This window comes from Oryzias latipes, chromosome 11 (assembly GCF_053564925.1).
Source record: "Oryzias latipes strain Hd-rR chromosome 11, Olatipes_Hd-rR_3.1".
Lineage (NCBI taxonomy): Eukaryota > Metazoa > Chordata > Actinopteri > Beloniformes > Adrianichthyidae > Oryzias > Oryzias latipes.
This window is the reverse complement of record NC_136247.1, coordinates 8,416,893-8,432,166: the sequence shown is the minus strand read 5'-3', so window position 1 is coordinate 8,432,166 and position 15,274 is coordinate 8,416,893. Positions and strand designations below refer to the sequence as shown.

The following is a 15,274-nucleotide window of genomic DNA, read 5'->3' as shown; positions in this document are numbered from 1 at the left end:
TTATCATGAAGGGACAGGCTAGATCTTAGTTAGTGTGATTACCTCTTTTGTGAAAAAAGATGTACATTTGCAAAATAGTAAGAATAACAATTATAAGCAATAAATAAAGATATTTTTTTGTAAACGATCATTTCTGGGAGACCATGGTGAGCTTAAGAGCCTGGGAGTTTTTTGAATATACTATCCTTTAAGTGTTTTCATGCATTGGTGTTGCTTCATCAGTAGGATGTAAATGTCTGTATCACCTGCAAAATCCAACATCTGTCAAACATCCTCCAAAACAAATGATTATTAAGAATATTACACATCAGAATCTTGCTGTTTTCACTTCATTGTCAACAGATTTCCCACTAGTTCTTCTATTTGCAATAAATAAGTATTTTTTCTCTGTTTTAATTTTTGTTTTCAGCTGCAGCCCTGAATTCTGTTATTTTCATCCGACAGTAAATCCACATCATGACTCTTTGCACCTTTGATCTTCTCAATTGCTGTTCTGGTCATGCTAAAATTGAACAGTTGTTTGTCTATTGTTTTAAAAGTTCCATGTTCCAGGTTTTTAGGATCTTCATCCCAAAAACCTTTAAATTTAGCCCTAATTAAATTCCCCCTGTCTCCTCACACAAGCAAAAACTGCAAATACCAGAATCCTGATTGTATCTTCTGCTGTTTCTTCTAGTTTTTTAAATTTATATTTTCATTTCTAGACATCCATATTTATTGCTCACAGAGACTTCAACGATCCAAAACTACAAAACAGCATAAAACATTTTTCTTTTGATTAAAGGATTAAACTCTTTTAATCAGACAATTATTACATTTTAAACACTATTAAATGCTTTTGACACACAGCCTCATGAAATAACTCATTAGGAAACACCAGATACAATCCTAATTTTTTTTTGGTTTATGTTTTTTCCCCTTTGTAGAAACAAAAATAACCAAGTTCAGTTTTTTTAACACTTACTTTTTCTTATGTCTGACTCCTATTGTTCATATCTTGTCTTATCTTGTATGCATAGTTAAGTTGGCATCACAACTTAGATGACTTAGACTTAGATAGTCATTAGATGTCATTAATGTTTAGCAGGCTCTGGCGGTAAGCGCACTTTTTTCCCCCGATAGTTTGTCATTTCTGTAGCAACAAAAATGATTAAACATTTTTAGATAGATTTACTTTTTCTAGTTTCCTTTTGAATCAGTGCAGTTCTTTGTTGTGACATTTGCCAAGGGGCAAGGAAAAAAGAGGGGAAAGGGTGGATTTTTAAAAGAATTATAGTGTGCATCTAAAAAGGTGAAACTCGAATGCTAAGACAGGTTTTTTCCCCCAACAGCTTTGTTAATCACAACAATCCAATACAAAACAGTGCAATGCAATACCAGAAAAAGAACAAGCCAGGGGTTTACGATTACACGTTACACAAAGACATTGAAATTGACGCACAGATCGGATGTTTAAATCGCTTCCTTACTGTCAGAATATTTTAATGTGTTCATGTGTTGTTTGACTTCATTGACAATGATAGAAAAATTTGGAGTATTATTTGTAAATTTGGATTTAAGTATGTGCCACTTGCATGAAAATAATATGAGATTAAATTAATTCTTTATAAATGTTCTTTTTTATGAGATGGACAGGGGGTGAGGCCAAATATTTCACAAAAATGAGGCCACACATTTTAAGCAAAGGTGGAAGTCTGTGTTAATGTGGGTGGAAGTTACAACCTTTAGTCCAGAGTTTAGCATAAAAGGGACATGACCAAAATAAATGTACAAGGGTGTCAGGGTGTTCTTGACAAAAAGAACAGTTTACAACAATGTCTTTTTTGAAACTTTGTGATATTGTCTGGATTGGTAGGATTTATGGATTAGTTAAAGAGATTTCTTTCACTTTGAAGGATAAAAATATTGTGCTGGCAGAATCTTTTCCCATTGCTAACACAACTTTCTTTTCAATGAACTTTTTAAACAATTTTATACATTTAACATACTGTAACGACCCAGCTGGTACCGATCTTCCAATACAGTGGCTTCATTGGAGAGCTGTCCAGGACCCTCACACGGCACAACCCCGTTAAGTCTCAGGGAGGAATAAATAGAAACAGAAGATGTCACTTATGTTTCCAGCCCTCTCACTCATGTTTTTATTTTATTTTATTGAACACAATACAAAACAACAGACAATTTAAATAAAACTTACAAAATATGGCGAATACAAAAGAGAATACTCCCCACTTCCCATGAGTCTTAAGGGCTGAAGGTGGGGTTAACCCCCTGGGGGGTATTCCAGGAAGCATGTTTAAACTAGCCTGACTTTAAGCCTGAACTCTGGCTGAAATCCGCCTGAACTTGCCTACTGTGGGCATGTCGGTTCCAAAAGACCGGATATGAGTTAGCGTAATTACGCTCGACTTGGTAACCCTGGGTTAATGCTCGTGCACAGCAGGTACATAAAGACATTCTCAATAGATCGCCGATTTCCGGAGTCACCATGGAAACGCGTGGTGAAAAAGAAGAAAGCGCTATACTTCAGTGAGACGGAGTCTGAGGTTTTAATGACAGCGTATGAAGATTATACGTCCATCAAATAAGTAACACGGCTGCATCATCAAAAGAAAGAGTTTCTGCTTGTTGTAGAAGAACAGACAAAGTAAACGCACAAGTTTCTGATCTTATTTCCATTTTCATATATATATATATATAACTTATCCAATTTTGCCAACTTAAATGAATTACTTCTATTGGTAACAAGTAATTTAGTTAAATTTATTCAACCTAATTTCTTACATCTTTAAAACTCAATAGTTGTTAATACAACTCAAATTACATATTTATTTAACTAAATGTCCTATTACTCTAATTCAAGTAATTTTTTTTCCATCATAATGAATTAAAATTCTTGAACACTCATATGTCTAACTTTGAGCCGGCAGATCCTCATTTTTATAACAGTAAAAAGAACAAAACAATAAATGCTGCGTGCGTTCAATCATTTAGGAATTTTGTGACGATGTTATTACACCATTTAACTGTAGGGGTGATATATAAACTCATCATCTTCTCCCTCCCTCTCCCTCATGGTGCAGAGGCTTGAGCACAGTAGGACAAAATAACTCGGCAAAACACGGTAAAACACAGTAAAACAGCTAAACAACTAAACACATTTGGTCAAAAACCCACACTTGAACCCAAATCCGTCCAGACAGGCAAAGGGAATGATATCCCACAATCCCTTGCGGTGCCGATCTAACAGCAGCACCAAAGTTACACCTACTTCATTGAATTAATTTGAATGAAAGCAAAATAACTGTCTGAAAACTACGTGTTATTTTTAGACTCCATCCATCTTCCTCCGCTTATCCGGGACCGGGTCGCGGGGGCAGCAGACTGAGCAGAGATGCCCAGACTTCCCTCACCCCAGCCACTTCGTCCAGCTCCTCTGGGGGGACCCCGAGGCGTTCCCAGGCCAGCCGAGAGACGTGGTCTCTCCAGCGTGTCCTGGGTCTTCCCCGGGGCCTCCGCCCAGTGGGACATGCCCGGAACACCTCTCCAGGGAGGCGTCCAGGGGGCATCCGGACTAGATGCCCGAGCCACCTCAGCTGGCTCCTTTCGATATGGAGGAGAAGCGGTTCTACTCCGAGCTCCCCGCGGGTGACCGAGCTTCTCACCCTATCTCTAAGGGAGCGCCCAGCCACCCTACAGAAGAAGCTCATTTCAGCCGCTTGTATTTGGGACCTCGTTCTTTCGGTCATGATCCATTGCTCATGACCATAGGTGAGTATTGGAACGAAGATCGACCGGTAAATTGAGAGCTTTGCTTTTCGGCCCAGCTCTCTCTTCACCACGACGGACCGATAGAGCGACCGCATAACTACGGACGCCGCTCCGATCCGCCTGTCAATCTCACGCTCCGATCTTCCCTCACTCGTGAACAAGACCCCAAGGTATTTAAACTCCTCCATCTGGGGCAAGGACACTCCACCCACCGAGAGATGGCAAACTACCTTACTCCGGTCAAGGACCATGGCCTCAGATTTAGCGGTGCTGACCCTCATCCCAGCCGCTTCACACTCGGCCGCAAACCGCCCCAATGCATGCTGGAGGCTCCGGTTTGATGAAGCCAACAGGACAACATCATCTGCAAAAAGCAGAGAGGAAATCCTGTGGTCCCCAAACCAGATCCCTTCCGGCCCCTGGCTGCGCCTAGAAATTCTGTCCATAAAAACTATGAACAGAACCGGTGATAAAGGGCAGCCCTGCCGGAGTCCAACGTGGACCGTGAACAGGTCTGACTTACTGCCGGCTATGCGAACCAAGCTCCTACTCCGGTCATACAGAGACCGGACAGCCCTCAGTAAGGCTCCCCGGATCCCATACTCCCAGAGCACCCTCCACAGGATGCCACGGGGGACGCGGTCGAACGCCTTCTCCAAATCCACAAAACACATATGGACTGGATGAGCGAACTCCCACAATCCTTCCAGCACCCTAGATAGGGTGTAGAGCTGGTCCACTGTTCCACGACCAGAACGGAAACCGCACTGTTGTTCCTGAATCCGAGGTTCGACTATCGGACGGACTCTCCTCTCCAGTACCCTGTCATAGACTTTCCCAGGGAGGCTGAGGAGTGTAATTCACCTATGGTTGGAACACACCCTCCGGTCCCCCTTCTCAAAGAGGGGAACCACCACCCCTGTCTGCCAGTTCAGTGGTACGGTTCCCGACCGCCACGCGATGCTGCAGAGACATGTCAGCCAAGACGCTCCCACAGCATCCAGAGACTTCAGGTGCTCAGGGCGGACTTCATCCACCCCCGGGGCCTTGCCACAGAGGAGCTCGTTGACTACCTCAGTGACTTCAGCCCAGGTAATAGACAGCCCCACCCCAAAGTCCTCACTCTCCGCTTCTTCAAAAGAAGGCGTGTCAGTGGGATTGAGGAGATCCTCGAAGTAATAATAATAATAATAATACATTTAATTTAAAAGCGCCTTTCAAAACACCCAAAGTCACTGTACAAAGTTACAGGTAAAACACAATAAAATCACAACATGTTAAAAACAATAAATAAATTGGATTCATTAGTAAAATCAGCTGACAGAGAATGAGAAATTGTGTTCCGGAAATGCAAGCTTAAACAGATAGGTTTTGAGTCTGGATTTAAAGATCAGAAAGGAATCAGTGTTACGGAGGTCTGGGGGGAGAGAGTTCCAGAGTTGGGGAGCAGAGCGACTGAAGGCACGGCTCCCCATGGTGACCATACGGGCCGGAGGGACAGAGAGCTGAAGGGAGGAAGAAGACCGGAGAGAGCGAGAGGGAGTGTTAATATGGAGGAGATTAGAGAGATAGGAGGGAGCCAGGCTATGGAGGGCTTTGAAAGTGTAGAGAAGGAGCTTGAACTTAATCCTAAAGGCTACTGGAAGCCAGTGCAGCTGATGGAGAACGGGAGTGATGTGATGGAAGGAGGGGGTTCTGGTGATGATGCGGGCAGCTGAATTCTGGACCAATTGAAGCTTATTTAGAGTTTTGTTGGGAAGACCAAAGAGAAGAGCATTACAATAGTCGAGACGAGAAGTGACCAGACTATGAACTAAAATGGAGGCGGAGTAGATGGTGAGGGAGGGGCGGAGTCGATTAATATTGCGTAGATGAAAGTAGGCTGACCGAGTAATGCTATTGATGTGGGATTGAAGTACTCATTCCACCGCCCGACAATGTCCCCAGTCGAAGTCAACAGCTCCCCACCTGCACTGAAAACGGTGCCTGTGGAGAACTGCTTTCCTCTCCTGAGTCGCCGGATGGTTTGCCAGAATTCTTCGAAGCCAACCGATAGTCCTTCTCCATGGCCTCACCGAACTCCTCCCAGGACCGAGTTTTCCCCTCCGCAACAGTCCGGGCCGCAGCTCGCGTAGACTGCCGGTATCTGTCAGCTGCCTCTGGAGTGCCGCATGCCAGCCAGGCCTGGTAGGACTCCTTCTTCAGCTTGACGGCATCCCTTACTTCCGGTGTCCACCACCGGGTTCGGGGGTTACCGCCACGACAGGCACCAGAGACCTAGCGACCACAGCTCAGAGTAGCAGCAGAGACAATGGAGGAGGAAAACTTGGTCCACTCGGACTCAATGTCCCCAACCTCCCTCGGTACCTGTTTGAAGTTCTCCCGGATGTGGGAGTTAAAGACTTCCCTGACGGAGGGCTCAGCCAGACGTTCCCAGCAGACCCTCACAGTACGTTTGGGTCTTCCAAGTCTTTCCGGCCTCCTTCCCCGCCAGCGAATCCAACTCACCACCAGGTAGTGATCGGTGGACAGCTTTGCCCCTCTCTTCACCCGAGTGTCCAGGACACAGGGCCGAAGGTCGCCTGAAACAACTACAAAGTCGATCATTGACCTCCTGCCTAGGGTGCCCTGATGCCAGGTGTATTGATGGACACCCTTGTGCTTGAACATGGTGTTCGTTATGGACAAACTATGACGAGCACAGAAGTCCAATAACAAAACACCACTCGGGTTCAGATCAGGGGGGGCGTTCCTACCAATCACACCCCTCCAGGTGCCACTGTCATTGCCCACGTGGGCATTGAAGTCCCCCAGGAAGACAATGGAGTCCCCTGTTGGGGCACTTTCCAGTACCCCTTCGAGAGACACCAAGAAGGCCTGGTACTCCGAACTGCTGTTCGGCCCGAAACCACAGTTAGAGACCTGTCCCCCACCCGGAGGCGGAGGGACATGACCCTCTCGTCCACCGGGGTAACTTCCAACACTTGGCGGCTGAGCTGGCGCTCACGAGTAAGCCCACGCCAGCCCGCCGCCTCTCACCTTGGGCTCTAAGGACTGAGTTTCAGAGCCCAGGCTATGTGTGGAGGTGAGCCCGACTATATCTAGACGGTATCTCTCAACCTCTCGCACCAGCTCAGGCTCCTTCCCTCCCAGGGAGGTGACATTCCATGTACCAAAAGCCAGGTTTTATTTTTATTTTTAAACTGACTTAACAAAAAAAAAAAGATTTTCAATTATCTTAAGTGAAGCAAATAATCAAGTTAGATCAAAGTAAAAATGTTTATTTTTCCAACATCCATATTTGGTCTTATCACCCTCTCATGGTGGAAAAAGTATTATCTGAGCTTCTTCATCCACTAAATCATCTTCAAATGGACACGCCATGCTGCTTCACCTCTCTGAAGACAAACTAACCTTCAACTAAACCTGCTCCAGACCAGGTTATGTTCAGAGCATTAGTTGCCATGGCAACTTGACCTACCCTGAAACCAATGAGTTATATCACTAGAGGAGACACGCCCGCTTTAGAAGCTAGGCCGACGGTGGCGGAGCGCGACGCCATCTTGGTGAGGTCGACGACGCCCACATGACAATGATTTCTATTTCTTTTAGTGGTGTTTAAGTAGCTTTTATATACTATATATTTTAACATTTATATATATTTATACACATATGTAAATATATTATATTTATATATATAATATATATATATATAGATAGATCATTTGTTTTTGTTAAAGAAGAGAAACAGGCAGTCTTAAAAGCTCAAACTTTAATGAAAATGCATTGTTGCAGGACTTCTTACGAAGAAAAAAATAATTTCAAAGAGTTTTAAAAATAATTTCTAAACATTTAGAAGTTTTAGACCTCTTTGACATGTAATTTAAATTATTTAGAAAAACCCAACAATAAGTCAGTAATAATAATAATAATAAATCAATAGTAAGTCAATACAAACAATAAATAAATAATAAGTCAATAAATAATAAAAAAATAAGTCTATTAATAATAATAATAATAATAATAATAATAATAATAATAATAATAATAATAATAAAATAAATATTCAAAAGAAGTCCAAAAGTGAACAATAGATTTACCCTAGAAAAGCAACAACTACAACAACAAAGAAAAACAATAGATTTATACTGATTCATGTGAGTGATCAATTTGGTATAACACAGATGGTATGGTGTTGGGTTTCAAGCAAACAGTCTGGCCTCTTATCAAAATGTGTTTCCACAAATGTTTCTAACATAGCCAGACTGTATTGCTAGTTGGTAACCACAGTGATCCATCTGGGTTAGCTCTTTTTATTGCTAAAATCCACTTTTTCCTTAAGTCTGAATCCATTGGAAACCTGCAAGCAAAGTTCAGTCACTGAGTCAGAAATGTATAAATCTATATTACTATAATAGCCTAGTATGCTGTATACAGGTTTAGCAAAATAAAATGTACATTTATGTCAACAGCAAATTATATGAACATCATGCAACATGTTGATAAAAGCCCTGCAGCATCATGCATGTCAACATGTGTATGATTAATGAAGCCCCTGCAGCATTAAAAGAAAAAAAATTATAGTACTTACCTGTGAAATGATATACCTTCCTCCTTCATGGACTCAGTTCTCTGATTTTGGCAGTTAAAACCCGCAAAATTAACTGGTATTATGCAAAAAATGTGTTCACATAGTTCACAGTAGTAACTTGACCTCACCAAGATGGCGGTGCTCTCCTCCCATGAGGAACCACGTGATGTCTCCTCTAGTGATATAACTCATTGCCTGAAACATACCTCCATTTCTGGACCCGAAAGCTGAGGTTATCAACTTCCTTAGCCTCAAACTTACCGTGGGAGCTAGCATAACCTGCTTTCTGGAATCCCCCCAGGTTGCTACAATTCCAAACATTGGCACTCCACACTATGAGCAAAAGACAACATTTTCACATTTGCCAGGGAAATGAACCAAAAACTCAAAACGTCATAAGGACAGCAATATAAAACAGGTAAAAATAGAAAAAAAAAAAACAGAAATGATAAAGTTTTTCTTTTTAAATCCGCCACTCACCACTAGTCAGTGCAGAGTCAGACCCAATGAGTTATATCACTAGAGGAGACATCACGTGGTTCCCCATGGGAGGAGAGCACCGCCATCTTGGTGAGGTCAAGTTATTGCTGCAACGAATGCATTTGAACACATTTATTGCATAATGCCAGTTCATTGTGCGGGTTTCAACTGCCAAAATCAGATAAATTAGTCCAATAAGGAGGTAGGTGTATCATTTCACAGGTAAGTATTTTATTTTATTTTATTTTAAGGCTGCAGGGGCTTCATTAATAGAACACATGTTGACATGCATGATGCTGCAGGGGCCTGTCTTTTTGAGAAACGAGGTTAAGTGTAAACTCTGAGTGCGTTAACCCTGAAATCAGGGAAACCCTGGGTTTTCCGTTTCAGAATGGGAAGTTTGTTAAACCAGAGAAAGCAGAGTAAGTCAAACCCGTTTCTGAAAGAGAGGTAACTTATACTCTGAGTCAGTGTCCATGGTTACTTATGCTGTGAACCTAAGCTGGTCGGGAGCAGGTTTAATTCCCTAAACTCAAGGTTTCTGCCGGTCCCCTCCCCTTTTTAAAGACGAAGCGGTATTTTTCGCTTTAACCTTCATTGTCCACATTTCCGTCACACAGAGACAAGTGACAAGAATGGCTTGTCCTTTTTTGGAGGACCCAATAGACGAGGAGGCTGCATTAATTCGTAGAGAATTACATTTACGTCGTGCGAGGATTTTGAGACCTAGACTCGATTTTTTGTCATTTCCCCATACGTTTTTGTTTGAGCGTTACCGTTTTTCGTTGCAATCAATTACATATATACAATGAAAACAACATTAGATATGTAGATGTTTCATATGTCAAATATTGTCAACAAAGCCTACATGCATGACATGCTCAAATTTGACCTGATTGAATTATGTTTTTATACTTCATTTTTAGCTGCTGCCATGTTCTTTTTATTCCTGCAGGAATGCATCTACATGAAAATGAAATCAGGGACATTGAATTAGATTAATGTAACAATTACTTTTATGAAAAACACAATTTGTTAGTACTGCTTACTTTCTTAATCCCATATAAACCTATACCACTTGATCAATACAAGGGTAGACAAAAGTTCACTTTTAAAAACACAATTGCATGTATTAATATTAAACTGACCAACATTTGAAAGAGGGGAAGGTTAACAAAAAAGTCCCCTAAACATTACCGACGTTAAATGCATTTTCCCCCAGATTGGTTCTGTACACTATGCAGCATTTCATGCATTTACACCAGGAATAACACTTCAAAAGTACACCTAAATATCGCCATTTTTTATTTCACACCTTACGCTATTTAAAAAGTTATTACAGCCAATATTTTATACTTGAGCAGCTATGTTTTCCCACGCTAACTGTCTCTGTTTTGCAGATGCAGCGGTGTTGCTTTTCTTCCGGAATATGTGCTCATATTCACTGTAACTCTGCAGCAGCACGTCAAGTTCAGCTGGCGAAAAATACGCAGACCTCTTTTTTTCCACGGTTGCCATGGTGACTCGTAATATCTGCGCTCCATTGATAATGGCTTCTTATAGTCGCGGTGCGCACGCTTACCTCCGAATCAGTCCACTCAGAATTGATTGACCTAACTCCGATCAGCATCTCTGAAACAGAAAACTCAGAGTTGTTAATCTCTCGATCGACCAACTCAGAGTTCAAGTTTAACCTCAGAGTTGGTTGAACCTCCTTTCTGAAACAGGCCCCAGGGCTATTATCAACATGCTGCATTATGTACATTTATTTTGCTGTCAATATAAATGTACATTTTATTTTGCTAAACCTGTATACAGCAGACTAGGCTATTATAGTAATACAGATTTATACATTTCTGACTCAGTGACTGAACTTTTCTTGCAGGTATCCAATGGATTCAGACTTAGGGAAAAAGTGGGCCTTATCTATCAAAAGAGTTAACACAGATGGATCACTGTGGTACCAACTAGTAATACAGTCTGGCTGTTCAAAACATTTGTGGAAATAGATTTTGATAAGAGGCCAGACTGTTCACTTTTGGACTTCTTTTGAATATTATTATTATTATTATTATTATTATTATTATTATATAATTATTTATAATAATATAATATAATAATATAATTATTTTTATCATTATTTGACTTATTAGTTATTTATTGTTATTTATTGTTTGTATTGACTTACTATTTATTTTGTAATTATTATTATTGACTTATTGTTGGGTTTTTCTAAATAATTTAAATTACATGTCAAAGAGGTCTAAAACTTCTAAACGTTTAGAAATTAATTTAAAAAATTCTTTCTAATAATTTTTTATTTGTAAGAAGTCCTGCAACAATGCATTTTCATTCAAGTTTGAGCTTTTAAGGCTGACTGATAGATACAACAAATGATGTATCTATATATATATATATATATATATATATATTTTATGTATACATAAAATATAATATATTTTATATATACATAAAATATAATATATTTATATATATGTATAAATATATTTAAATCTAAAAATATATACAGTTTATAAAAGCTACTTAGACACCACTAAAATCAATAGAAATCAATGTCATGTGGGCGTCGTCGACCTCACCAAGATGGCGTCGCGCTCCGCCACCGTCGGCCAGGCTTCTGAAGTGGGCGTGTCTCCTCTAGTGATATAACTCATTGGTCACCCCACAGGCTTCCTAAGCGGAACCAAATGCCGTGTTCGTGGTCACCGCACGGACTCATGATAGCGGGCACCAGGTCAGGCGGCGGGTATGTCGCAGAAAATGTCAACGCTGTTTGGTGGTGTTTATTTGTTCTAATCTAAACGAGCGAATCTGACACGTGAAAGCTGAGCCGGAACCGAGTATCAGTTAGGTGGATTTCCCGCGACAGTTAAAGCGGTTCTGGAGAACTGCCCCACTTTCCCCGTTGAAGAAAAGTCCGATCTCATTTGAACAAAAATGATGAACTTCCTGGGTCTTCGGAAAGAGCCGAAGAAGGTTGACAAGGAAGTCGAGGGAGGCTTTGTCCTGCTCGGTAAGAAGCCCAAACAACAGGCCAACCGTCAAAGTTAAGCAGGAAATTAGAAATTGTGTATGATTAAGACAGGAAAATGTTGTTCATAAACCTAGAAAAGGACCATTTTACAAAGATCATGATGTAGGTTAACATCGGATCTCTGCACTGACTGAGTGAAAGCCAACCCCCTCTTCAATCAGGAAGTACCTGTTCGGCGGAAGGGCAGAAACTTAATCATATTTAATGTCTCAGATATTTAGATTTTTAGTTTAAAAAAAAAAAAAAAATCCGTTTCTTTTGCATGAGGACTGTCCAGCTTCATACCATAAAAGCTTGGGCATCTGAACTGAATCAATGACTTGTCAATCTCACAAATGTCATTTTGACACGCAGGGGAAAGAGTAGAGGAGAAGAGGAGCAGAGTCCCCTCCACAAACGTCATCGTGCAGCCGTTAAAGGTGAGCAGAGAAGATCAGACTCTGGAGTTTTCAGACACAAACACAGTGAGACTTTGTTTGCAGGTCAGATCTACTGTAAGATTGACTTTCAGTCTCTGAAACCAAACTGAGAATCACATGAACGTTCTTCTTCATGCTGGAAAAAGGGTGGAGATCCTACATACGTGTGCATGTCTGTAGTTTGCATGTGTGTGTTTGTGCATGTCTGCTGTGTGTGTATCTATAGCTTGTGCGTGTCTGTGTGCATGTCTGTAGTGTGTGTGTTTTTGTGCAAATGCGGGTCTCCTGTGTCAGCGCATGCGTGGTTGTGCGTATGCATGTCTGTTGTTTTTGTTTGTGTATGCGTGTCTGTTATGTTCGTGTCCGCTGTGTATTTTCTTGCATGTCTGTTGTTTGTGCCTGCTTGTTCATCTTTGTGTTTATGCTTATCAGTTTTCTGTACGTGTGTCTGATGTGTGTGTGCGTACTTCAGGTGAGTTTTCATGTGTGCCTGTTCTTTTGTGTGTGTTTGCGCCTGCTTGTGCAAATGTTGTGTGTGTGTTTGAGCGTAACTGTTTTGTGTATGTGATTATGCATGTCTGTCATGTGTGTGTGCGTGTGTGTCTATAGAGTATTTGTGTCTGTTGTGTGTGTCTATGGTGTGTTTGTGCATGTCTGTCATGTGTGTGTGCGTGTGTCTATAGTGTATTTGTGTCTGTTGTGTGTGTCTATAGTGTGTTTGTGCATGTCTGTCATGTTTGTGTCCATGACTATACTGTATTTGTATCTGTTGTGTGTGTATATGGTGTGTTTGTGTCTGTTGTGCGTGTCTATAGTGTGTTTGTGCACGTCTGTCATGTTTGTGTCCATGTCTATAGTGTATTTGTATCTATTGTGTGTGTCTATGGTGTGTTTGTGCATGTCTGTCATGTTTGTGTCCATGTCTATAGTGTATTTGTATCTATTGTGTGTGTCTATGGTGTGTTTGTGCATGTCTGTCATGTTTGTGTGCGTGTCTATAGTGTATTTGTGTCTGTTGTGTGTGTCTATGGTGTGTTTGGGCATGTCTGTCATGTTTATGTGCGTGTCTATAGTGTATTTGTGTCTGTTGTGTGTCTATGGTGTGTTTGTGCATGTCTGTCATGTTTATGTGCGTGTCTATAGTGTATTTGTATCTATTGTGTGTGTCTATGGTGTGTTTGTGCATGTCAGTCATGTTTGTATGCGTGTCTATAATGTATTTGTGTCTGTTGTGTGTGTCTATAGTGTATTTGTATCTATTGTGTGTGTCTATGGTGTGTTTGTGCATGTCTGTCATGTTTATGTGCGTGTATATAGTGTATTTGTGTTTGTTGTGTGTGTCTATGGTGTGTTTGTGCATGTCTGTCATGTTTATGTGCGTGTATATAGTGTATTTGTATCTATTGTGTGTGTCTATGGTGTGTTTGTGCATGTCAGTCATGTTTGTATGCGTGTCTATAATGTATTTGTGTCTGTTGTGTGTGTCTATAGTGTATTTGTGTCTGTTGTGTAGGTCTATGGTGTGTTTGTGCATATCTGTCACGTGTGTGTGTATGCGTGTCTATAATGTATTTGTGTCTGTTGTGTGTGTCTATAATGTATTTGTGTCTGTTGTGTGTGTCTATAATGTATTTGTGTCTGTTGTGTGTGTCTATAATGTATTTGTGTCTGTTGTGTGTGTCTATAGTGTATTTGTGTCTGTTGTGTGTGTCTATAGTGTATTTGTGTCTGTTGTGTGTGTCTATAGTGTATTTGTGTCTGTTGTGTAGGTCTATGGTGTGTTTGTGCATATCTGTCACGTGTGTGTGTATGTGTGTCTATAGTGTATTTGTGTCTGTTGTGTGTGTCTATGATGTGTTTGTGCCTGTTGTTTGTGTGTGTTTATGTGTAACTGTTTTGTTGATGTGTTTGTGGATGTCTGTTGTGTGTGTGTCAGTGTCTGTATTGTGTGTCTGTTGTGTGTGTTCTCAGTCTGAAGGGGAGCAGTAACTCCTGGTCTTTCTCCTCAGCCTCGTTCTTCGGCTCCTCCTCCTCCTCCTCCTCCTGCAGAGGCTGTCACAGCAGATGTGTTCCACTCAGACCAGACTGCGGGGCTTCCGGGGGCTGAAGCTGCATCCAGTCTCCCGGATCTGCTGGCAGACGTCCCGTTCACGCTGGCTCCCTACATCCTGGCCATGCAGACGGGCCTCCCCGCCGCCCCAGACGTCCTCCTGTCCTCAGACATGAACTGCCGCCTGTCCAGCTTCCAGTACGACTTCAGCCTGGAAACCTCTGTGCTCCGCAGCACCGCTGCTCAGTGAGAGGAGGGAGGGTGCTGCAGGGCTCGCCCCCACCAGGCATGAGAATATGAATAAAGCAAACCTGTGAAAAACGTGACCCTATAGCTGAAATGCTGAGCAGGTTTGGAGGAACGAGGGGACGTTCTGCATCTGACTCCTCCTTCCTTCAGACATCATGAAGTTTCAATCCCAGCTCTGCACAGAGGCCCCCTGTGCTGCTTGAATAGAATATTTTAGGCTGCAATGATGAAGGTGAAAACAGAAATGTGTCCAACAGAGAGGTTTTGTAAAGTAAGAACGTTCTAAAGTTTACATGGACTTCCATGAGATCAGAGGAAACTTTGAGGAGCTGAAGAGAGGGTGAGAGCTCGTCAGGCAGCTCTGACCAGCAGAGAACGGAGGTTCTCCTCCACTCTCCATCCATGTGAGTGGAAGACTTGCAGTTCTTCTTTCCGGTGTGTGTGGAACGTTTGTCGGCCTTTCATCCGCTTAGTCGTTTATTGTGAGAAGAAGAAAATGGTCCGTTGTTCATGTGCACTCTACGCAGATGACGTTCTGCAGAAGATTTAGGCTGCTTAGCTTTAAGGAAGGAACACGTCCCTGTTTACATAAAGCCCCCTCTTGCCACCAGTGCCTTCAACTCCTGTATGAACCAATAAAAAAAACATGTCAACCCTTA

General features: G+C 41.7%; 1 protein-coding gene across 1 annotated transcript; it reads left to right on the top strand.

Annotated features, from left to right (window-relative positions):
- Nucleotides 1-11,500: 11,500 nt before the first annotated feature.
- Nucleotides 11,501-15,274, top strand: umad1 (UBAP1-MVB12-associated (UMA) domain containing 1). The gene is made up of 3 exons (XM_023960050.2): nucleotides 11,501-11,876; nucleotides 12,252-12,316; nucleotides 14,326-15,274. The coding sequence occupies exons 1-3, from the start codon at nucleotides 11,801-11,803 to the stop codon at nucleotides 14,614-14,616; spliced, it is 432 nt and encodes a 143-aa protein (XP_023815818.1). The 5' UTR covers nucleotides 11,501-11,800; the 3' UTR covers nucleotides 14,617-15,274.

Excerpts from the sequence above, each read along its gene's own strand:
- umad1 (XM_023960050.2), top strand. The coding sequence starts at position 11,801 with ATGATGAACTTCCTGGGTCTTCGGAAAGAGCCGAAGAAGGTTGACAAG. Across the intron at positions 11,877-12,251 it reads GGGAGGCTTTGTCCTGCTCG|GGGAAAGAGTAGAGGAGAAG; the intron begins GTAAGAAGCCCA and ends TTTGACACGCAG. Across the intron at positions 12,317-14,325 it reads TCATCGTGCAGCCGTTAAAG|CCTCGTTCTTCGGCTCCTCC; the intron begins GTGAGCAGAGAA and ends CTTTCTCCTCAG.